The sequence below is a fragment of the Podarcis liolepis genome, assembly GCF_965112155.1.
Source record: "Podarcis liolepis genome assembly, chromosome: 2".
NCBI lineage: Eukaryota > Metazoa > Chordata > Lepidosauria > Squamata > Lacertidae > Podarcis > Podarcis liolepis.
In genome coordinates this window covers 67,015,963-67,042,169 of record NC_139555.1, presented here as the reverse complement: position 1 = coordinate 67,042,169, position 26,207 = coordinate 67,015,963, and the positions used below count along the sequence as shown (strand labels likewise).

Here is a 26,207-nt window from a genome sequence, read left to right as displayed (position 1 = left end):
ACAGGGTCTGTACAAGCTGTATGTGTATAGACTCTATACATCCAATCTATATACTGCAGTTCTGCAAGGTAAATAGCACACCAGCCGAGCCTGCATGCTTCTACATGCCTAGGCTCTGTACAGAACTGCTGGTAAGCGCTTGAGAACAGGAGTGTGGTAACTTCATGCATTCCTCATCCCAGATGACTTGCCGCATTCTGCATATGCACTGCTACCTCAGAAATACAACCCAGAGGCTCAACAAACCCAACACCATTGCAACCTTTGAGAAATAAACCATCTGTCCTCAATCTTAATATTGACTATTTAATTTCCACTAATTCACCAGCTTCTTTTTTTAAAAAAAAGTGGCCTGCTTCAAATGTGTCCAGCTATTTGTTGTAAATTCCAAAGGACTTATTGAAGGGGTAATGGGCTGTTCATTTGGTTTTCCTTACAATGATTGCTTTTGAGATATGCCTCTGAGTGCAGCTTCAGGGCTCTTGACCAGCTTCATGGCAGGGTCTGTAATTTTCAAGTTTTAGTGTACTCAGCAGCTAAGGCCACCTCACCCATGAAATGTTGCCTACACATCTATGCAGTTGTATAAGGGGGGTGGCATATGTGTAGTTTTAGGTTCACAAGGTAAACACTATGTGGCATTTGATTACGCAGAACATCTGAATACCAAGAATCTCGATTGTGACTGGAAAACTGCTTTGGCAAAAAACAAAAACAAAAAAACCCCACCAAACGCCAAAAGACACTTAAATCTTTCCAATAAACATGGAAATGACAAAAGCATAGACCAGTACACCAAGGGTCTAAGCTTATTGTGCCTTAGTATAATATTTTCTTGTGGCTAAATAAAGTGAAACAATGTTTTGCAGCATTCCCCCTGAAACTTGAATGGGGGTTATAGTTGACAGTGGCTCCATGGTTTAAATAAATCCATGAGCAAATAAACATGCCCTTCTGTTTGTATGCCTACAATTAGCACACATTAAGAATTTGAAGTTGGATTTGAAGTTCAAGACTCATTTATAGAATGCAGCACAGGTGGGCACCTGTCTCCTTCTGCACTTTTGACACTAATGGCTGAATCCTTCTCATTTGTTGGCTGTGGAATAAAGATAGCAGATGTTGTGAGTAAGCCTGAATTTTAGGAGAAAGCATGGCTGTTAAATCATATAGTTTTTTGTTAGAGTTTTGGTCACTTCATTACAGGTAATATGGTCTAAGCTTTAGAGAGTGGTTGATTTCTAAAAAGATTCAATGTTGAAACAGTATTGATATTTTAGGTTGCCATTACATAAAAATAGTTGGTTGACATTAGAAGATTGCCATTTAAAATAGCTGACTGTCAGTAGGAGGAGTCAGTTTAGTTCTTCCTAGGAGCTGGAGTGTGTGTGGTCATATGTCTTTTTTAGTGACTAAAATTTTAAGAAGATCTGGCCTGGATCAGGACCACAGCATGGGGCCAAGATGAGGCACTACACCTAAAATTTAGTTTAAAACCCCACAAATGCAGTTACTCAGAATCAGTGGATTCTTACCTAGTTTCACCCTTGTTCCTACTTGTTTTCTTTCATACGTCTAATATGGCCTTTGAAACATCTTCCTTTCTCAGTTTAACTTCCACAGTGATGTAAAGGAGGAACAACATATACTCAAATACAAAATTTGATGTTTCACTAATTGGCAAGGGTATGGGAAGAAATTCCTAAATGTCAACTGTATTCTCTTGGGTGGCTGCAGTTGTCATCACACTGAGACCGGGCAGTCATCAGTGGTTAGTTTTGGTAGTGTATAAAGTCCAAAATCGGGGATTACTCCAAAACAGTGACACTCCGACAGCTGAAGGGCAGAGTCATATACAAATTGCTGGGAAGCAGCTCTTTTCTTTCTGAAGGTCAGCAGAAATATGTATACATTCCAGTGCATTTTCTAAGTGGGTCAGTGTTTACTCAGCAAACGATTAGAGCAGATTGTGTAATTTAGAATCCATGGCAAAACTTTAATATATAAAGAATAGGAAGAACGACATAGATCCTTTTGCTATATTAATCTGTGCCTTTGCAATGTTTTCCTGAAGGTGGAAGGCACTTTTCATTTTTGTGTGTGTGCTTTGTCAGCCTAGTTGAAGCAACTGAAACATGATTCTAGTGCCCCATGCAGTTGGCTGTAATGTTTTCTTAATGCTTATCCCAGTGGCTTGGCCCAGTCGCAGGCATGATCTCCATAGCATCACAAGCCACCTACAAGGACACAGAAACTTTCCAAGGGATATAGCTGAACTTTACGGCCAGCTTGAGCACCGACATATGAAAGAGTGGTGTGATGTTTAAACCAGCCTGTATATTTAGACCATGTCACTTAAGCAATTTGGCCAAATATTGAAACATAGGAAGGTGCCTTATCCCAAGTCCATCTAGCCAATGTCACAGTATTGCTTACCCTTAATGCCAGGAGCTCTCCGGGGTCTCAAGCAGGATATCCTAGCCATACTTGGAGATTTGGGCCAGGGAATCTGTAGTCCTACAGATGCTGGTGGATTGAAACACCCATTAGTCCCAACAGGCATAGCCAATAATGTGGCATGCTGGAAGTTGTAACCCAACAGCATCTGAATGGCTACAGTTTCCTTATTCCTGATGCTGGGGATTCAACCTAGGACCTTTCACATGGCCCTTCCCCTTGACTGAACTGGCTACATGGCTGTATTGATTTTAAAATCCTTCTAGGCCAATACACACATGTACACAATGAAATGGTGGAACAAATGAAAAGCCCCTACCCCTATAACCAATATATTTTTTTCTAGGAGCAGCAGTGCTTTGGGGCAAAAAGTATATGCCACAGTTTTGAAGAAAGCAACAAATGCTGCATTTGTGTATTTTGCTCCGTGGAGCTGAAAATATCTAGTAAATTGATCCTGTGGGAGTAATAAATACACATTACTTTATCTTGTACTTCATGTCTTATACCCCTGAGCCTTGATAGAACAACACCACTTAATAGACTTAAAAAAAGAGTAATTACAGTCATTGGTTGTGTGATTTTTCAGGCCTTCCAGCCCTGCCTGACCTTCTAATTTAGCTCACCGTGTCTAACTAATGCATTTATATTCATCTTTTATGAAGCATGTGTAGTACAAAATTGACTTTGCAGCCTTAAGCAAGCTGTCTTACCAGGTTGAGGGTCTGGTTAGTCCTACATTCTGTACGGTGCGGATGTGGTTGTGTTTGTGACAAATTCTTCTTTGTGATTCTAATCAATTACTTGTTTTATCTTTTGGAGAGGGAGAGAGAGAGAGAGAGAGAGAGAGAGAGAGAGAGAGAAATATTATTTGTTTCGCTTTCCCACCTACCTTTTGAAGAGCTGTTATACATTCCAGCATTATTTACAGCCAAACATGCATGCAGAAAAGATGCAAGCATTTCTAAAATGATTACCGCTAATGTTTCTGCTTGTCAGGAGTGCTTAAATTTCCCTGCACTTTGTCTTAAACCTTATCACGGTTACCTTTTAAGAATTACTGATGTATAAGATCATCCGGGGCTGATTTGTAAACACCGCTGACAGTTTATGATGAATGATGTCGCAAAATGTTCAATATGCTTCTTTGTCACATCCGTACATGTACGCATTAAGAAGTGGATTAAGGGAAGACTAGAGGAATCCCCTTCTGAAAGAACCCTTGAGCTAGAGAGCACACAGACAAATCTCTCTCCTGTGTTTTCTCATAACTTCCTACCCAGTTCACCCATCCAGTGGAGCACAATTGTTCTCTCTGCATTTCTTTTCTCACCATATGGTATCCTCATTACCATACACTAAGGGTCCATATGGGGAACTTGTGAAGTGAACTGTATTCATTTTAACTGCCAGATGAGCAGCCTTTTGCTTTGCAAGCTTAGCTTAAGTCATCTGCTGCGTTTATGTTGTTATGGCAACACAGTACCAATAAAAAATTCTAATCTACTGTAAGTATCTCGGATCACAGTATTTTAAATGTTTGCTGTATCTGTCCTCTAAAATGAGGATGCTTGTTCTTTTAGTGTGACAAAGGGTTATTGCCAGCTCCAGCAGGTGGCAGTAAAGAAATTATCTCACTCCCCCCCCCCTTGCATAAGTCATATAATTACAAACCAGAGTTATATTTCAAACATGTTTGTTGACTGCACCTTTGGATTTCCTTGGAAGGAGAGTCTTTTTTTTCTTTTCTTTTTGTATGAGAAAAATTCAGGCGGAAAATCTTTGGCTAAAAATGGACTTTGAAGCAGATCTTATTGGAATTCTGTAGCTTTAAAGAAGCCTAGTTGAATCTCTCTCTCTCTCTCTCTCTCTCTCTCTCTCTCTCTCATATGTGTGTCCTTCCCTGTGTCCTAAATTTGCTCATGCCAACACCAGACTAATTAAGAGCACCTTAAAGTACTAGAAGCAAGCGGCAGCATCCTTAAATATAAATCATTTTCACCTCTGCAGGCCACATGATATGTTGCATCTCTGTCTCTCTGCCTATATTGAAAGTGAATGTTTGTAGTCTCACTTCATCAGTTCACATTAGCCTCATGCTGAATATTTAAACACAGAACAATTTGAACACACCATGAAGAGACGCACTTTCCGTTGGAACTGCAAAGGCTCATCCAATAATAATTTAGTAAATCAGCCATTTAGTGACTCGCTTCTACTCTGCATTGTGCCAAATGCTATTCGACTCAACTGTGCGTCAGCTAGAACTGAAATTCAGACTCCAGTCACGTGGCGGCACTCTGTTGTTCATTGGCGAAATGAGACCGAAAATTCCCTCCTTGGATACAGTGATTTATCACAGATGAAGCAGAGTGACAAATGCAAGCAAGAGTCACTGCAGGCTGCACAATCTATTCTAATTACATTAATATTGTTTTGGAATTTCCATGTGTGGGGAATAAGGCAATTTAGATACTGCATTTGTCGTTTTAGTCCTCTGCAAATATCAATAAGGAGCACCAGCTGAGTAGCAGTAGGAAAGAGTAAATGAAATCTCTAGTTTCCAGCTCAATGCAAAGGGATGTTACAGGTTGGCACCTAGTTGGATATACTTGAAAAAATGTTTCAGATGCTGGGACATCCAAGTGTATTGGTTCTTGTGAACTGCTTGTCGCATTGTGGAGAAGGAAATGTTGTTTGAGTGCATTACATGTAAATGTCTTTATTTATTTATTTTTGTGTTGTTTCTAGCCTTCCCTTTAACAAGTGAAGTTTGTTAGTGACTGCTTCAGTCTTTTGCTATTTCAGGTGTGGGGTCTAAAAGCTTTTCATGAGATCCAGCTCTTTTGATACACAATTTGTGACTAACATTGGGCGAAATAATAGGTTAGAATGACATTTCTTGTTGTGGAAAGTGATGGTCAGAAAGGGTTACATGGTGCTTCGGAAGACTTATAAGATAAGCCAGTTGTTGGGTTTCATTAGAACAGGGATGCGGAGTCTCTAGCCCTCTAGCCCTCCATGTATTGTTGGACTCCAGCTCTCATCAGCCTCTGTCTCCATGGCTAATAATCAGGAGTGATCCCTGCTTTACACCATTAGGTATGCTCTCTGTTTCTTATGGTTGACTTTCACAGTTCTGCCTTGTTGTAGAGGAACAATCAATTCAATTTTCAATGATTCTCGCTTGTGGTGCATTAATCCAAATCCTGTTAGGCTAGTGTGAGTGTGCCAAAAAGTACCTGATATGCTTCTTTTAAAAATTATTTAAATCCCCTTGGGATTAGTGACACATCAGCCAAGTCCAATTTAGTATTGCCTTGAACTTATTAATTGACTATTCAGTTTAAAGAAACTATTACGGTAGCTCAAAGGCTCTAACTGCACGATAACTTTAAGTGCATAGCTGTAGAAACTGGATTCATGCAGGTAGATATCATGATTTAAACCTTTCGCTTCCTGATTAAATTTTCCTCCTAAAACTGCTCTTGGTACCCCCCCCCAAAAAAAATACCCCAACATTCATGTGGACGAACTGTTACCTTCATTGAGCATTCCCCCTGATATCTGGGTCAAACTATATTAAACAGCAGCTATGTGCTCCCCTCCAGACTGGATTTGTGGCATGGGTATGAGCACAAATAGCAGCTTCTTTTGGGTGGCAAATAATACCTTTGCGGATCATATTTTCATCAAGAAAGTAGTGAGAATAGCCAACTCCCTCCTTCCCGCTTCTCATGCCTCCAAGCCAATCCAGTTTAGATCAGAAGAGGGCATAGCTGTGTTTCAGGTTTAGGAGCAATTACTACACTCTGACCCCTTCCTTGATTGGCAGTGATGTGCCGCATTCGGAAGCCAGGTGAGCATCTCTGCCCTGCCCATGCCACCCCACTGACTGCTATTGACAAAAGGGCAGCCTGTGTTGTATGTGCAGACATTGGCCTTAGACATTTTGCACCCAAAGCAAAAAAAAGTCTAAATGACACGCACACCTTTTGTTTTTCAGATCTTGACTGAAAGTCACAAAAAATGTCTTTTTTTACAACACACAGAAGGTGGGAGGCAGGAAAATGGCACCTCCTTGAAACTTGTGTCTGAAGTGATAATTTCATATTGCACTGTGATATGCCAAGTCCAGTTGACTGTGTTGGTGTATGTAGAAGAAAGTTTTCCCTTCTCATGTGTGTTCGACAAACAGTATTTTCACTCAGACACGTATTTCAGCAACTGAGCACCAATTTGTTTATAGTGATATTCCTGAATATTGTAATTACCTGGTTTGGAATATGAATTGGTTCGGTCCCTAGTGCCTGGCTGTATTACAGAGTGCCATTTCTCTGCAAAGATCTTCCCCAGCTCAGAATACCAAATAAGATTCTGGGTATACTTAGAATACACCATTCGCCCAAAGCCAACTACCTTGTAGGTTCATGCACAGACATGCACCTACAAAGCATTACTTTTAGTGAGACTTGACTTTCATTGACTGGATAACCCAACCAAGCAGCCTTTTGTTTCATATCATCTCCGTTTAGGTCAGATGATCCTCTTGTTTCTTGTCCCCTTCCCCATCTAGATCTAAAACCCTCTCTCATTACTGGTTGGTTTGTGGGGTGGGAAGGGGGTGTAAATTCCTAGATGGTTTTTCACTGTAACAGATGCTGTACAATGGATAAAGTCTGGTGAAACCAAACTACAGTTCCTAGAAGTCGATATGATGATGCACATTCACTCAGCACTGTCAGTGGGTGCACAAAAATCATATGAACCAGTAGAAAACCAATGAAAAGGGTTATTTTTGGGAAAGGGTTACTGAGGTGAGGGAGCTCAGATCCCAAGCTAGTTCTGCCCGGGCACTGAGGTCCAGCGCCGAGGGCCTTCTGGCGGTTCCCTCGCTGCGAGAAGCCAAATTACAGGGAACCAGGCAGAGGGCCTTCTCGGTAGTGGCACCCGCCCTGTGGAACGCCCTCCCACCAGATATCAAAGAGAAAAGTGTGCATGCACACGAAAGCTCATACCAAGAACTAACTTAGTTGGTCTTTAAGGTGCTACTGGAAGGAATTTTTTATTTTGACTATGGCAGACCAACACGGCTACCTATCTACTACTGGTACCAAACTTTTAGAAGACATCTGAAGGCAGCCCTGTTTAAGCTTTTAATGTTTAATAGGTTATTGTATTTTAGTGTTTTGTTGGAAGCCACCCAGAGTGGCTGGGGAAAGCCAGCCAGATGGGCGGGGTATAAATAAATTATCATTATCATTATTATTATTATTATTTCACACCAATCATTTATTATCTTTCTCATAAGCAATATGCAAAGGTGGCTAATATTCATTTTGACATATCATCCAGGGACTTGCAACTTGAGTCTTTTATGTATAAGGGTCAATGTATAAGGTTAGTTTAGGTGGCATAAGATGTAAGGATGGGAAAGAAAACATTTCCCAAGAATTCTATCAAAAAGTTGGGAAAGACCCAGCCCAATCCAAATTGAGATTGGTCGATTTTCCCCATCTCTAGTAATCTATTCAAGCCTCAGTAAACCAGATATGATTGTTTCAAATGTCTTGGCTATTGGTATCCTTCATTCTTAGAAGTCACTCTTTAGGGCAGGGTTGGGGAACTGTTTTGGCCCAGCAGGTCACATCTTTACCTTCCCCCACCCATGCAAGCAAACTCTGACAGGTGGGTGGGATCACCCACTGCTCAATCATCGGATGTAATAATGATGTCCTGTGCCTCACATTTGTTGAAGTGCAAATGCCTGACAGCCAGCTGGTTGTCAGGTGTTTTGGAAGTGCTGCAATTGGAAGTTCCTGCATAGCTCCTTATAGCCAAACCCCATCCTTACTGGCCCCACACCTGGCACTATATATGACATCAAATGCAGGGTAGGTGGTCACAGCTTGGCTGAAATGACCTGGTGGGCTAAATGGAGATGCCTAATGGGGCAAATTTGGCTTGTGAGCTAGAGGATCCCAACCTTTGCTTTAGTGACATCCTGCCACTGTCCCTGAACTAGCATCCTTTCCTCAAAACTACTGCATTCTTCTAGTGTCTATTAATTAGTTATTCTGGAATTGTCAACGTCAACAGAGGTTTCTTGAGATAAGTATACCCAAACCTAAAGGGTTTCTGCAGGCTCCATCTCATCATTTGCTGAGTGAGATTGATGTTTTGAAATCCCTTAATGTTGGCACTTTAGAATAGCCACATATAGCTTCATTGTTGCCTGCTTAAGCCTGAAATCCCAAGAGATACTGTATGTTGCCTTCCCAAATGAAACACAGCTATTGCAGAGTTCACTCAGCTGAGCATAAAGAGATCTTCATTCTTACCATTTTGATGTCATAATAACGTGGAGGAAAGAGTATACGGCAATGGTCCTAATTCCTTCCTAAGAAACACAGGGTCTGTTTTTAATGTCTGACACATAAAAGGTGAACCAGTTTGGTGAAATGAATGCAGTCCTGTTTCTTTTGTAAGGGTTCCTATGCAGAAGGGCCACACTTTGTGATCCATCGCTATAAAGTCAGCTATCCCAGCCCAGCTACTTGGAGGTTGCTCAGTGGAACTTGCAGCTCTTAAAACTGCACTACTGCTTATGGAACAGTAATTGAGGCACCACAGGTAAAAATAACCTGGTGTAATAGGCAGTGAATAATTTGCACTCAATATGATTTGAACTCAAATCATTCATTTCTTACCACTTGGACTAATTTATTTGTTGACCTTCTAATATCCATAGTTCTTCAGTAGTATTAACGGCAACTCAGACAAAATCTCATGTCTTCATTTTACTTCTATTGATTTTTTTTTCATTAAGGCAATAACCAGCTCCCCCCACTCTTTTTTCTGTTTTAGAAGTCAATCATTTTGCTTACAATGATATAAATCGTTTAGACAGTAGCATCCTCTGAGTACCTCTGCAAGAAAACTCAAGACTGCCTTTTAGAACAAAGATCTATGCACTCTGCCTTTGTCTAGGCGGTAACCATATTCATGATTTGTAGCTGATGGATTAAGATACTGTAGGTGATACACTTGTATGGGATAGATCTGGCTCATACAATATGAGTGTGCAATGCAATTTGTTTTTGTTTGCTTAAAGAAACACATTTCAGTATGTCACGGTTTTGATTTTCCACCCTGACGGTCTTGTATATTGCCCAGGGAATCTTAAACTGTGCCTGGTAGCTGATCAAATTTCCCCCCAGCTGTTTGTTTTTATTTATTCATTTAAAAATGAAGAGCAAGGAGCAATGAAAATATTGCCAATGTTTTTGTGACCAGTGTTGGGGATAAAATAAACAATACAGGCCCTCCACACTTCCCTCCCCTACCCCCTAAATGTTATGAATATATGCTTAGGAAGAATGGTTGCATCTGTCATCACTGAGGCCGGGCAGAACAATAATATTAAATGTAGTGATAGTTATCAGAATGCTGGAGGGGCTAATATCAAGTACCTTATGCCCCCGATATTTTTGAGGAAATGTTGTTTATCGGTTTAGCTTAGACATCTGCTTCGTGAAATTAGTTACTGCCAGATTTTTAGGGCCACTTAGATTGTTCAAAAATTAATCTTGTCGTTCTCCTGCTGATAATAAGAAAGAAAGTTGATGAAGTGCTTTAACAACATAAGGCAGGGAGCACTCCAGTAAAATAGGTCTGCTTGAGCTGAAGCCTCTCTGTGCAATAAAATACTATTAAGTCCTTTGAACACAGAGTTATAAAACATAATTGTTACACATTTGGCATTTTATGCTTCCCTAGAAATTACCACTTGGTATCTAGATGTAAGCTGTGCTCTTTCTTTTCATTTCAATTGGGACTAAAGTGGTCCTTTATTGTAATGAGAATGCCCCTTCCTAGAGACTTTTTTAAAAATTATGCCTATGATAAAATGTAAGCGAATGTACTCGTTTGTAGGGGTTATGACATAGCAGGTTTTTTTAACACTCTAATATGAAAACCTCCCAACATTATTTCAGTCTTTGCTTCATTCAGTCTGGACAAGATGTAGCCAAATATCACCAGAGGTCATCCTATCACAGCCTTTTTACTTTGCCACTTTCATTCGTCCCATTAAAAACCAGCCATTTTGCAGAATCTAACAAGTATCTTTTCTTATCTGAGATTTATACCCCAGAAGATATTCTTGATGGGGTTTTTTTAAAACAAAAAACCTGTTTAATCTACATTCTATTCTTATTGTAGTTTTTAACCCAAAAGGGGTTTATGGGTTAATGCAGAAAGAGCTGGTAAATATTAGACAGCCCTATTCAAATAAGTTGATTGATTTAGAACTATTTGTAGTCAGCCCAGTTAAATTCAAGCACCACCTGTAGGCAGTGAAGTCTTTCTCCCATCCTTCCTGCAACTTGAGCATCCAAGGCAGCAAAAGGGACTATATGTATATACCTACCTAACCCTCCTACTGTTTGTCATGCAAGGTACTCATGCTCCAAAATCAGGGACTGCTGGCCTGATCCACCCCCAACCTTGATGCAGATAGTGGGAGGGAGGGAGTCAACAGAGAAAAACTGCAATGTAAAGGCATCTCCAATACACTGCAATTGTCAGGGATGCTGAGACTAGGCCAGACATCCTTACCTACTGGAACAGCTCTGATTCCCTAGAACTGATTGCCATCTTGCTGAAAATATAAATGATGCATGGGGAAGAGCTGCTTACTCCTGGCCCCTTTTCTTATGCTTTGGCAAAGACTGCCTTTGCCAAAGCAAAACGTTTTGGAAGACGCAATGGACTTAAATCCCATTACTGTTCAGCATTTACAGCATAAAACTATGTGCATGAGATTTTTCTCCCCTCTGCTATAGCATTATCACCTTTGTGATCAAGAGAGATCTTTCTCATTGATTCACAATATATTCATGGCTTGATGCCTGCATGCATTTACCCTTCAAAGATTTTGCTGTCTCATATATGCTTACTATATTTTATTTATAAGCTTGGTTCAATGTGGAGCAGGTGGCAAGGTCATGCCTGAGTGTTTTTGTTAGTGCCTTAGGCATAGGCTGTGATCTTCAGTTTGGATGAAGGCTGTGGAGACCATTACAGCTTGGAGAGACCTTAGTCCTCCTTCGTTAAGTGAGTCTTGCATACTAGAATACATCTTCATACTTGATGGGCGAAGGGGGAAAAAACCAAGCTAGCTCAATATTATTATTTTGCCTTCACTTGGCAACAGGCTCGCTTACTCAGCTGTGGGGTCAGATACTGATGCCCAGAAGGGAGCATTCACGCAGCCATTTATTTCATTTTCCTGATGTTTCCCTGACTTTTAATTTCCACTTAATCTTTAAGCTTTCACATGACATTAATGCCACTTCTGGAAATATTGCAGAATGCAGTGCAAATTTAGTGCTCATTTCAATGTTATTTCCTTCCAGAAAAAAAGTCTGTTTGCAAATAACATGGAAGAAGAGGCTACATAATAGGAAGAAGAAGGAAGCTTAAGTACCTAGCAAACTCAGAATTCAGTTTGCTGAATGAACTTTGGCTCCCAGTAAATCATTCTAGATAACTATCCCAAATCTGAATGCCCCAGCATTCTGTCCTTTTACCTAAACTACCTTAGCAGCCAGATCTAATAAATAAATAAATCCAATGGTCACTCTATGGGGCAATAGTTAAAATCCAAGATTATATCCAGTCTGAAATTCATATTGAGACAATATGGGGTGACAATTTTTTCCTTTTGTGGTGCCCAGCTTTATGGCAAAGCACAAACGTTTATGTTTTTTGAGTGCTTGCTAAAGATCTAACTAGCTATCTGGGTTACTGTTGATATTTTTTATTGTTTTTAATATATTGATTTTTTTTCAGAACTGTATTACCATTGTTCTGCCCCACCCTAGAATTTTTAATGATGATCAATATAGAATTGCTTTAAACAAACAAACAAACAAACAATGTAATATCAGGTGCTTCACTGTTTAGCAACTAGGGAATATTATCTTGTTTTTTGTTTCGTTCTTTTAATTCTGTCCCCTCACATTCATTTATGGGCCATGAATATGTTTTTGTCACATTTTATTGTTTGTTGGGTTTTTGTTTCCTTCATGATGGAAATATTTGTTCTTTCTTTCATTTGTTTCACTACTGCTGACTCAACATTTTATTCTGCAAATGGCACATTTCCGCAACCCTGCATATTTAATTTTTTTAAAAAACCTTCTGCCTGTTTGCTAATCATATTACCATAACAAGTAGTTAGGCCAAGGTTTCCCAAACTTGGGTCTCCAGCTGTTTTTGGACTACAGTTCCCACCATCCCATCCCTGACTACTGTTTCTGCTAGCTAGGGATGATGGGAGTTGTAGTCCAAAAACAAATGGAAACCTGAGTTTGAGAAACCTTGAGTTAGGCCCACAGTGCAGAAGAGAATGGAGATGCTTCCTATTAGGCTAGTCACCACTGTATGAGTTTTTCATCCATATTATGCAAATATTTCAGACTGTGCATGTGAATTGTTCTTCCATGGGCACCAGCATCCAAGACCATCATTTACCGTACTTCAAAGGAGGGGAACACTGAGAGGGTAATGCTGGTGATTCCCTCATTTCCTGTCATGGAAGAAGAAGAGTGGCCATTCCTTTATGAATATAGTGGGTGAGCCCATGCCCTTTCTTCAAAAGGATATAATTTTAAAGTCCATTTTAAAATATTTGAAAAGTTAATTTGAGTTGCTATATTGATTTTGAACGTTCCCTGAAAAAGAATGCTTACCCAACCCTAACAATGAAAAACACTGACGTGGAACAAACATATTCATGTCTTAATATGTAAAAGGAGTTAAAATTTTGCAGCCTAATCCTTGCCATCTTTTTACTTGTGTTAATCCCACTAATGAGTTCTATGAAACTGATTTACAAATAAATGTGTATGGGTTGGCAGTCTAATTATTATGCTTTTAAATTGAAATTTCCAAAGCTCTCTCCCCTGCCAAAAAAAGAAAGAAACCACCCTCCAGAGGCTATATTTAGAATATAACTGGGCATTTGTTTGCCGCACCCATGAAACAAGAAACTAGGAGTCAGAGTCCATCAGCTAAAGATGGAAGCATGGAAACTTTGAATGACATCATCTTCATTAAGCTCTTGTACAAGATGAATGATTTCTCTCAATTTCTTATCTTTGTCACAGTGCTGAGCTAATAGAGCATTAGAAGATGATATGATATCTAGACAACCCATTATAAATACCTCATGATTTGCTAGAGAATCTCTATAAGTATCCTAGTGCTTTAGGGGGAGTGATAAGCTTTATATATAGTGGACAGCTCTTTCATGAAAAGGAGGAAAAAACATGCTACCTGTAACTAATTCCTTGAAATTTCTTGGCATCAGGTAAATTTCAGGGTCCACATGCACAATTACTTTCTACCCATTTTAACATATGAAACCAGAGATCAATGAGAATATTGTAGCATTTCTTCCCAAGAAGGAGCACAAAATATAGTTGTCATGATGAATCTTGACCCCAGTGAACCATATATGGCAAATGGTTTTCATTCTCAGGGAAATGGCTCAGCCAACAAAGCACTGGGCACTTATATAGGAGATTATAATTCATTTTAAAGCAAGTTTCATGCTTTAATGGATTCCTCTGTGGTGCAATCCACATCAAAAGCCAAACAAATACACTTTGGCTATTGCTATAGAAACCCCTAGGTAGGGGGGGGGGGTTCTATGAATTTAACTCTAAAGTCTCCTCAGTATCCTGACCAGCCATTGATGGTGTTGGGACAGAACCATGAAGGAACTGGGTGGAAGTAGCTGTAGCTGATAGTTGGCATCTGACCAGAGAGCTACAAAGTTAGCCCTGCTGAGGCACTGTGGACAGATCCAAATGGGAGGCAACACCCAGAGGGAACGACACGAAAGGGAAGGTTACTACTTTGGGGTTGCCATAATGGTGAGGGCACTCTAGCCCCTTCAAGTTGCGTTATTTTTCTGTAAGTGTGTCTGTTTGGGTGGGTTACAAATGTCTCTGATCACTCCTTGGTGAAAGGAAGGAGAACCAGAAATAAATAAAAATTAATAACCTATAATCCAAACATTTATAAACACAACAGTGCTACTATAAATATAGCAATCTAGAGTCTCTTCAATATCCTTTCAAAGAGGGCACACTGAGCACAGAAATAAATACCCAGTACCAAGAGCAAATCCTCAGCCACATATTGTTCCTCTTCTTGCGCTCAACATTGTGTTTCTACCCTTGCTGGTGCTGGGGAAATATGGTGCATTAACTGACAGCTTGGGCCTATAACCAATTTATGAACAATCTCAGTAAAACAACTCCATGCCAAAAGCCTTTCCGTTTCTGTGGAATTTTCCTTGTTGCTGGTTGAGTTTACTGAGGAATGTGGCCCCTGCAGGTAATAACATGAAAGCAGCTCCAGCACTGCCTGTGACCTGTGGTCCTCTTACTCTCTGAGGAGGGCTAATAGTTTTATTCATTCATTCATTCATTCATTTATTTATCAGGAACATTATAATCTGCCCTTTGCACAAAGGTCCCTGGGCAGCAAATACGTACACATTAGAACCAAAATTAACAATATAAAACAAGCAAAATGCAGCAACAACAATATAATTCACAATAAAATCAGAGAACAATAAGATCACTAAGCAGCGGCAAAAACAAAGCATACTCAGCGCACCTCACCCCTTTCCCCAAACCTGGACAAAGGTGTGTGTCTTCATCTTCCAACAAAAAGGAAAAAAATGTTGAGATGAGACACACCTAAGAGGGAAGGTCATTCTATTGATGTGGGGCTACCTCAGAGATAGGCTTCCCATGGAACCGCACCCCACAGACCTAACCCACATTCTTTCCCCCCAATTGCAGGGGGGAAACCCTGATAGCCCACCATCATGAAGTGAGAACAACATGGCTTACACTCTTGAGTCTCCTGACCATCTGCTCAAACAGATTTTGCAAATCATTGAAGTGGCACATTTATCCCACTTTCATCTCTGTCCAGATTTTACAGGGTTTTTTTCCTAGCACTTCAACATTTTGCGAAATCTGAGCAGATGATAGTGAGACAAAAGAAATGAGTGTAGACACTACGGGATGATGCCTGTATCACATTTCTTTAAAAAACTGTTACATAATTCCAGTCTTAAGACTGGAATTATGTAACAGTTTTTTAAAGAAATTATTTGTCATGAAGACAAACAACATAACCCTACACATGGCCATTCAAATGTCACTTATGCTGTGTTCATTAGAGCCTACCCCCTGCTAAGTATGTAAAGAATTATAGCATAGATAATTTTAAATGAAAAAGGACATAGACAGGTTCCTTAGTCCTGTGGACTTGGCTTGGAGAGAAATGGAAAACCATCACTTAGAATCACATTCTGTGTCATAGGATTTTTCAATGAAAAAAATGGTTGAATGGCTTTTGAAAATGAAATATACTTTCTTAACATTTTTAATGCACTTTACTGTCTTGATTTTTTCATCCAAGACTATAGTATTAAACAGCAAATTATTAATTTAGTTGAATTGCACCAATGTATGTTTAAGGACAAGGGTTATGGGTTTGAAAAAATGTTTTCTATGTAACTTTGCCTCTCTGTCTGTGCACACTTTCAGTGATGCAAGATCACTTCGATTTTCAAAGGCATAGATCTTTTTATATTAGCTATCTTTCTTATAATACCATTTACAAATTTAATCAGTGCATTTTAATATTCCATAGACTTTAAGTGCAATATACAATAAATAGTCAGGCTTCATCTTAAACATGCTTTAGCCCTTAAATTGTTAAAGCTGCAGTGCCCTTTCAATCTACTTACATAATGTCATAAAATATACATTTCAAGGTAAATGAAGTCAGCTACTTCAATTTAGTCTCTCAAACTGGTAGTAAATGAGAGGTTAACACTATGGTGCCAAACCCATTATTGAGTAAATTTAGCACCTTGGACAGCTCTGTAAAATCTTTATTGCTTTCCTGACCTGCTCGTCATGTTCTGTCTATGTGTTCAGTGGCTCTCAGCTCTGATTGAAAGGCAATATATTAGATCCCGAACACAAACACGCTCGGGGGCTGGTTCACTGGGAGCGTAATGACATGGAGGTGAGAACAATTTTCTGGTTACCGCAATTCAAGCACCTTGCAAGGTCTGTTGCAGTAACTTATAGAAGACTTTTAGGGGCTGCTTTTCATTTGAAGCAATGACACTATTAGCTATGGTAGCTGAATGGGAACTGATTTTTTTTTAAATATTATTATTGTGTGTTTTATTAAAGACTAATCTGAATATAGATGCTATGATCCTCTTTAGAGTAAAAGCTTAGAATTATCTGACAAAGGAGTTTTTGTGCAACATCTGCATTCCTAACCTAAAAGTGTCAGCCACAAAAAAGGTTTTATTATGTAGAAATATTGTTTAAGAAAGCAAAAAAAAGCAAAACCCTTGTATAGGCAATTGCTTGTTTCAAAAGAAAGAAATCACAAACAGCGAATAGCTCTAAATTATAACAGCACTTACTGAATGTACTCCAGTAATAAACTACATGGAAAACCATGGCTTTTATTTATTTTTTATTTGCACTGTCGTTTACTATAAGTTACTTATTTATTCCTTAAGAATGAGAGCTTAAGATTTCTGCATAATTATATTAAAGCTGTGGTCCACAAGCAACTTTCCCATGAAGAGTTCTACTCACGTGAATTTAGCTGCTCCAATATTAAATAGAAAGTGAACTGCAGCCTGTATCATTGCTCCAACTCGAAGCAAAATGATCTTTTGTTTCAGAATTGATGATAACAGAGAAGGGATAATTACTTCAATAACGATGGTTTAAAAAGAGTATGCAAATACATGTTAAAGTAATATTACTACAACTGTTGTTCAAGCCTAACATTGCTGACTTTGATTTCACCAGAACAATTTTACTTTTTTTGAAGTTGTGGTGCCTGAACAAGATGTTTTAGTTTACTGGAAACTGGGTGGTGGTGAGGGAGTCAAATCTGACAAGCAGCTCTTCCCTCTACTCTAGAGTTTTAATCTTTTACAAGGCAGGCAAGGCTTACTGACAATCTAAGTGGCTCAGCTAAAACAGCATGGCCTGATTCCATATGGGTATCGTGTGCATTCCCTTCATAGCCTTTTAAATTATTTAGTGCTTTGGTCAAGCAGCACAGAAAAGGACAAAGCCTGTAGCCAGTGATCTCTTCAGAAATAGTTTCAAATGTATTGATTCAGAAGCCATCAATTATATAATGCACCTGGCTGCATGTGTGAAAAAAATAATTGAAAAGTGCATTCTGAAGGAGAAGCTGTGCAATGGTTTTAAGGAACGATAAATGTTTACTGGGGGTGCAAAATGCACAAACACACTCTCGTCTCATTTTTAAATTTAGGACATCATGTATGTCATAAGTAGCTACTGCAGTATGACAACTATTTTATCGTATATTGTAGAGAATTTTAAATTGAAAAAATGCTAATATGCATCTAAAAGCTTGTCATCTGAAGAGTTGTTCAAGGATTTTGAAGAGGTTATGGTGACAGCAAAATGAATGCAATTATATCTCTATTTTCTGATCAGAGACTATAGTATATGAAAATTGAGCATTACTGCTTCTTTTGGTTGGAAAATCTACCTAGTGTATAAAACATTCTCAGTTAAACTTTTCAACTTTACTCAAAAGTCAGTAGGAAAATGTTGCATCTAGTTTTTTAAGACACCCGCAGAAATATATATGGCTTCAGCTTTGCTGTTCTTTTATACTGTAGTATATAGAGAAATCGAATCGTATAAAAAAAAAAGTTCCCTGATCAGTTTTTTTTATTGAGCCGGTAGAAACCTGCTGTACATTAGAGGGCAATGTAGAAAGATATTTTATGCTCTGTAGTTTGCAAATGTATTTTATTGTTTCCACTCTTGTCCTCCACATTTTTGCATTTTTAAAAAAATGAGCATTGTGGTATGCAGGTGTCAGTTTTAAAAGCATGGGTATATAATATAGAAAGATGAAGAAGTAACAATGTAAATTAAAGGGTTATTCCCCAAATCTAGCCACATCTCCTTATTTGTTCTTAATGTCATTTCTATGAAGAACATTCTTACATGTCTCCCTTTGCAGCATTGCTGTTTGGCTTCAAAGCCCTCCCGCCGTTCCTTCCACGGTGCTGTAGCTAGTTTGAATACCTGGTGGTGGCATCTGCCCATGACAAAGGAATATGAGCCAAAGAAGTTGGATATTACATTGTTATCAGATCAACACATTCCACAGCTATGTAGCTGATCTGATAAGGTCAATCTTTCTGTAATATAAATTAAGAACCAAATAAACAGATTAGAAGGATTCATAACATGCTCTGAACGACATTGATTTCAGCAATCTAACAAATTACTATAGGTCATCCTGCAATAAACCCACCAGTGGACTTACAGTGCAGACAGCAGACAATCGACTGACAATTTTTATTTTGCAGCACAAACAAGTTTCACCTTTAAACTTTATTAAGCTTTTGTGCATGAACTGGATGAACTTGTGATTTAACAACATTCTGAGCTCACTAACAATGGTCGCTTTTAAAGACTCTTGTATACTCAAGTCAAAGCTGAGAGCTAAGAGAATGCTGGGAAATGCTATTTCTACATACAGTTTATTGTACACTTACAAGCATGTCTCTTCTCTCCCTTTCTCCTGACAGGAAGTAATACTCAAGAGGGCAGCCGATCTGGTGGAAGCACTCTATGGTATGCCACATAACAACCAGGTAAATGCAGTCCTCATTTAATAGCTCTTTATATTTAGCATGTTGGTACCTATGCTTTAGGGGTAGCCTACTCAGTCATACTTGTACATAAAAAATTTAGACAAAGGAAAATAAATGAGGGAATCAGTTGAGCTTGCTTTGTTGGTGTTTATTTATTTTCCTTCCTTTCCTTTTGTTTTCACAAAGATTAAAAACTGCATGCACATCACCTTCAGAAACACAAATCTGTGTTAGGTAGTGATTTGTACCTTTTAGATCTGTAGACTTTAAATAGAATTTAAAAACTTACGTTTTCCAAATATTATATGTTTTGAGATGGTATATCACCTATGCCAAGCAGTTCACATGATGTGTGTAATAAAAATAAGTAAATGAAACTTATGGAGCAATATTATACACATCTTTTCAGAAATAATTACCATGGTCTTTTATTGGGCTTAAAGGTAAAGGTGCCCCTGCCTGTACGGGCCAGTCGTGTCCGACTCTAGGGTTGTGCGCCCATCTCACTTAAGAGGCCGGGGGCCAGCGCTGTCCGGAGACACTTCCGGGTCACGTGGCCAGCGTGACGAAGCTGCTCTGGCGAGCCAGCACCAGCGCAGTGCACAGAAACGCCGTTTACCTTCCCGCTAGAAAGCGGTCCCTATTTATCTACTTGCACTTAAGAGTGCTTTTGAACTGCTAGGTGGGCAGGAGCTGGGACCGAACGACGGGAGCTCACCCCACCACGGGGATTTGAACCGCCAACCATGCGATCGGCAAGCCCTAGGTGCTGCGGTTTTACCCACAGCGCCACCCGCGTCCTTTATTGGGCTTACTCACAGGTAAATAGGATTATGGTTTCCAGAGCTCTTTTCAAGACCTTACCTCAGCAAAGTCTAAAATAATTCTCAGAGGATGACATCCCATTTTCACAGAAACCTTTGGGCAAACTCTGGATTGAAGACAGATGCTAAAATGCTCTCTTTGCCTTTCAAGGTCTTGCTGTTTGGGAACTTTGAGATGCAGTTATACTCAGAAGTGATTTGCTGCACTGTGTAGAAGTGGACCTGCCCATGTAGACAATGTCACAAATAGTAACATTGAATAGGTCATTTTACTTGTGTCTCTCATAATACTGTACAGGCAATTCCCTGTTTGACTGGGGGTTGCATGTGTCGGCCATCGCACATCAATTGGCCGTGTGCAAAATGGTCACTGCCTGTACACTCAGATGACCCTTTTGTGTGTGGAGGAATATGAAACTACTTCTTGTAAAATAACATGGGAATTGGCCCAGAAGATATGCTGATTCTCATATAAATCAGCACCAGTGACATCAGATTCCTTACCTGCAACTGCCTAGTCTAGGAGAAGCCCACTTAGAACTTGTGTTTTGCTTTCTATTACCTATATATTTTTGCATTAAAAATCAGGGCTGATTGAAAAGCATACATTTTCCCTTGGCAAGGGAACATACCATCTCAAAAATATATATAATACTTGTGAAGTGTAAGTAGTTAATAAATTCTATTTAAAGTATTAATGTCAGATAAGGGAGAATTATGACCATAGATTTGTGTTTCTAGAGGTTACTTATTGTGGCTAAGTAAGTACATAAAAGCTTCCTTACTCTGAATCATACTATTGGTCCACCTTGCTCAGTTTTGTCTACTCTGAGTAGCAACTGCTATCTGGGATTTCATCCTTACCTGAAGATTCCAGGCATTGAACCTGGAATCTTTTGCATGCAAAGGATGTGCTCTACCACAAGAGACCTTTAGGTATCACTATTGCAATATCCATCTTCAATCTTGAAGCAGTCTCGTTTGGTAGATCATTGTTCCCATTTCACTGAGACAGACCCAAAGTTAGAAAGGATTGATTGTGCAGCTAATTAAGTCTGGGTGGGATCTTCAAATGAAGGCCACAAATTCACTATCAGCCATATCATCACTTTATCCAAGTGGATTAGAGTTTGACCTATGACTTGTTCAGCCCTCAAGTCAATCCAATCTTGTCCCACTGTTCTGAGGGAAGATATGCTGAATCTTGCATCGGTGTAGGCTCCTTAACTGCTCAGTGAATTGCCTCTTAATTACTTTGTTACATCTCTCAACGCTTTCCCCCAGGAAATAATCCTGAAAAGAGCAGCTGATATTGCAGAAGCTCTCTACAGCGTCCCTCGCAATCACAACCAACTCCCAGCGCTCGCCAACACTTCGGTCCACGCAGGAATGATGGGCGTGAACTCCTTTAGTGGTCAGTTAGCAGTCAATGTCTCAGAAGCATCACAGGCCACTAATCAGGGTAAGCTGAAGAAGAAACATTTTTTGTTTTTAATCTTCAGGCAAAATTGGTGGGGTTTTTTTAAAAAATGGAAAGCAAAGAGCTTACCAAAGAGCCTCTATATGGCTAAGTAAAAGGCACCATGCACATTTATTTCACTGAGCATGCCAACATCCATGTTAGCTGGGATGGATGAGAGCTGTCCCCTGGAGGGTAGAAGGTGGAGGAAATTGCATTAGAATAGTACACAGAACAGTTCATGACCTGCATAACATGTAATCTGTTTGACTAGTGAGATAAAATGCAGTGCTGTTTCATTGGCGTGGAGGGCACTTGATAATTTACATATTTAACGGAGTCATGGTCAGTGAATAAAAAAAAAAGAAAGTATTTGAGTTAAGCACTCAGTACTAAGGCTGAACATTCTGCACCAAAGTACTTATAGCATGAGTTTACCTTAACATAAACATGCTGGCTCATACCCAGTGTTAGAAACTGAGATATGAAAGCTAGGAGTGCATTAAACCTAGGTTATGGGGGCAACACTGGAATGTATAGGCATGCTTTTTTTAATAACAAGCACACAAAGCTGAAAATGAATGAAATGCAGCTAAAATATTATGTTCATTTTTCACATGGTCTAGTCCTTCCCTCCCCCCCCTCCTAATCTTCTTAAGAGGGGTCTCTTCTCCAGTCTTCAGAGAGTAGCTAGAAGTGGGGAGTCAGAAAGATCCTCCTTTCCTTCCACTCTGCAGTTTTAATCTGAAATCTTAGGTGCAGTACTGCGCCCAGAGCTCGGAAACTGCTCACGCTAATGAAATTCCCTGTCGCAAAATGCACCTAGAACGTCCAAAAGCTATATAACCAAGGACATATTGCTGTCTCCATGGAAGTATCAGAAGTGATGCAACCAAAATTAGTTCCTGAAAACTGAGATTCTAGACCTTGTTTAATCACGTTCTGTTTTTAACAAGCAAGGACCGAGCACTTTTCCTTGGCAGAACAATCCTAACTATAGAGGCTGGGTTGCTGTGGAATGGCAGATACACTGCCACATTCTGAAGCCCTGCCAACAAGGGTGGAAGGTGGAGGGTTTTTTGGGGAGGGTGCTGCACCAGCTCCAGCCTGGTGCAGCTGAGGGATTAAGGGATTGGGCCTATGAGCCAAAGCCCCCAGCATTCCACCCTAAAACGCCCTGTTTGGGAGCTTTCCACTGGCTACTGCCACCCATTTCATTGGCGACCAGACCTCCAACCTTCCTCGCATCAGGATTACAGCTGCTGTTAAAATTTCTATACTGCCCTTCACCCGACAATCACAGGGCAGTTTACAATATAAAAATTCAAAAATACATGTCTTAATAACAACCAAAAACAATACCACCACCCCAAGGTTTAAAAGGCCATAGATTGTTTAATTAGCCACAGGCCTAGGAGAAGAAGGGCTTTGCCTGGCACCTAATGATATGTACTGAAGGTGCCAGGATTCCACAAGCAGGGAGCCACCAAAGAAAAGGCCCACTCTTGTGTTGCTACCCTCCAGACCTCTTGCGGAGGAGGCACATGAAGAAGGGCCTCAGATGATGACCACAGGATTCAGGTCGGTTCATATGGGGTGATGCGCTTCTCTTCCTAAGAACTGATCAGAAATTGTTAACAGGCTGTTAAGAGTGTGGCTCAGAACCATACAGAGAATGCCGTGATAGAATCCCTCAGGCCAGTAAGTTGTCTCTTTGCCATATCTTTCAGTTATTTGCAACATCTTCTGCAACCCATAACACTCACACTTACTTAAAAGTTCTCAACACTTCATAAATGATTTGCAGATTGAACTTTCTAAAGCAACCCCCTCTCTTTCTTCAGAATTGCATTTTTTGCATATGTTCCGAAAGTCTCTCTTGAAAAACAGCTGTTGTGTCTTTCTCTTTTTCGACTCCCCCCCCCCAAAAAAAAAAGGTTTTACTCGCAACTCAAGCAGTGTGTCACCTCATGGTTACGTGCCAAGCACTACCCCTCAGCAGACAAACTACAATTCCGTCACGACAAGCATGAATGGCTACGGAAATGCTGGAATGTCCAATTTAGGTGGATCTCCAACCTTCCTGAATGGGTCTGCTGCCAACTCTCCCTATGCCAGTACGTATTTCTGCACCATTTATGCTGATTGTTTTCCTGTGGTGGTTGGTGCCCATAGAAACTTGCAGGGTGGGATTCAGGGAGGAAAATGCCAGGTGGAGCCACTCCCTGAACTGGTTGTAAGAAAGGCAGGCAGGCATGTGGAGGCTTGCTGATGGCAGATTGGGGGGGTGGGGGTGGGACAGTGCCCCGTTCACTCCAGTTGAGCAGTTGCTGCTGACAAATGGCCTAGCCTTTTGTAACGTCCCTATTGCCCCAATCCTAAATGCACTTACTAGGGTGCATCTCACTCAATTCCCATTGGATATATTAACTGCAGTCATACAGTCACCCCATAGCAAGAGTTCTTGGAGCAGCTCACAAAGAAACGGGAAGAAATGATTAACAAATAATTTACAGGAAAAAACTCAAATTCAGTGAGTCAAAGGACACATGCTTTGAATTGAACTGTAAGGCAGCAACCTGAGGCAGAGCGAGTAAGCCCTACTGATACAGTGAAGCTTACTTCTGAGAAGATGTGCATAGGTTGCGCTGTAAGACCCTTGAAGTTTGTTTCACGCTTGTCATTTTTGTTATTTATTTACAAGTGGAAGCAGCTGCATTGGGTTATGTATTTGATGCAGTAAAGTGCTATTAATCTGGACCATTGCTTTCCATTTCCTGGATAGACTTTGTACTTCATATAATTATATATGATTTTTGGTTTTATTCTAATTGCTGCTTGAAAAACTCAGGTGTAGTTTTGGGGCTCCTAAGAAACTCCCATCCAAGGGTTGATCAGGTCCTCACCTGCTTATCATCAACAATGCTAACGCAACAGAAGCTGGCTGCCAGGCACCTGGGAAGCACTGTGCAAGGCACTTCCCAAGCTGTGATAGTTGGGTATTGGAGAAGTGCTGTGCAAAGTGTGTTTGTGAGGGGGGAGGTTCACTGGAATTGCCCTAGGAGAGGGTTAAACCTCTCCTCTCCAGACACTTGTGATTCCAATGAAAATGTGCCCCGCCACCTCCACCCACACCTACTATTACATTTAACAAAGCCCCTGATGTGGCTGCTACCACATGCCTGACGCAATAGGTAGTTTTGCCCCAATACTTTAAGAAAGGATCTTGCCCTTAAGGGCAGTGTTAGAAACTGAGATATGAAAGCTAGGAGCTAAATGGCACCTTAAACCTAGGATATGGGCGCAACAATGGAATGTATAGGCGTGCTTTTTTAATAACAAGCACACAAAGCTGAAAACGAATGAACTGCAGCTAAAATATTATGTTCATTTTTCACATGGTCTAGCCCTTCCCCTGCCCACCTCCCTAATATTCTTAAGAGGGTCTCTTCTCCAGTCTTCAGAATGTAGCTGGAAGTGGGAAGGCAGAAAAAGGCCCTCCTTTCCTTCCACTCAGGAATTTTAAAGTGAAATCTTAGGCACAGTACTGCGCCCAGAGCTCAGAAACTGCTCGCCCTAAGAAAATTCCCTGTTGCAAGATGCGCCTAGAACAATGGGAGTTTCGAACACTGCTTAAGGGTCTTTAAAGTAAAAAAGAAAAAGAGGGATCTACATGGTTGTCATGTCAGAGCTTAAAATTCTCCACCAGGAATTACTATTTAATTCTGATAGCAGTATAATAACAATGGATGATAATTAAACTCTCTGAACTATTACACTGAATTAATGGGATAGAATTTTTAACCCCTATTCTTTGTTCCATGAAAGTGATTTCTGTGATACACTATTTCATAATCACGGACTGATTTGTCTTCTGAAGTGTTTCTTTCTATTGAATAATGTCTTTATATTACTTTTCATTTCACCACCACCATTATTATTACTATTATTATCTTTGAGCGGTTTTTCTTGGTTGATCTTGCTGTCCCATTAATGGCAAATATGTTCAATTGGAAAATGTTTCAATCATGACCTGAGAATTAGAAAGGTGGCATCCTTAATTAAATCAATAAACTAATTGCTGTATAGTAGCAATTCAATTTAGGTGCTTTGATTGCTGCGCCTTAACAAGTGCTTGCAGGAACTGAGTGACTCCAGACCAAGATTGTATCTGTCAGACTGTGAAACTTTGAACGTTTAATTTCCATTAATTGATTTCCTCAGTGTTCACAAATATGATATCAGTTTCCTGCACCGAGATTCTGAGAGGGTGATTTTTATCTTCAGAAATGCAAATAAAATAATAATCTCAAGTTCAGCTGATTTAAATTTTCATTCCCCTGCCATTTAATTATTCATAAACCACAATTAAACATAAACAGCTTCTAAATAAGGGGGGGGGGAATAAATAATTTGTCCAGCTAACCAGGTTCTTCTCTTTTCTCATAGTAATAGAACCCAAATTTCTGGAGCAACTTGGCATTATCTTTAAGTAAGGAAAGCTGCTCTAAACCAACAACCACAACCACCAAATATATTAATTATCTTTAGACAAAATGCCAATGAAGTTGAAAAAGAAGGCAATTCTCAAAACCAAAGTAGTTGATTTGGCCCAGGTCACACATCACATTAAAAAGCAAACTATGGTTTAATGCGAATGGTCCATACCACTAAAAAAGTTATT

At 39.9% G+C, this 26,207-nt stretch overlaps 1 protein-coding gene across 8 annotated transcripts in view; it reads left to right on the top strand.

Moving 5' to 3' along the window:
* Nucleotides 1–26,207, top strand: part of EBF1 (EBF transcription factor 1) — a 374,138-nt gene that overhangs the window by 333,248 nt on the left and 14,683 nt on the right. For all 8 annotated transcript variants that reach the window (XM_083488402.1, XM_083488398.1, XM_083488401.1 and 5 more), the window contains exons 12-14: nt 19,175–19,240; nt 21,349–21,526; nt 23,461–23,640. In XM_083488402.1, coding sequence (XP_083344528.1) covers nt 19,175–19,240; nt 21,349–21,526; nt 23,461–23,640 — 424 coding nt within the window. The remainder of the gene's footprint in view (nt 1–19,174; nt 19,241–21,348; nt 21,527–23,460; nt 23,641–26,207) is intronic.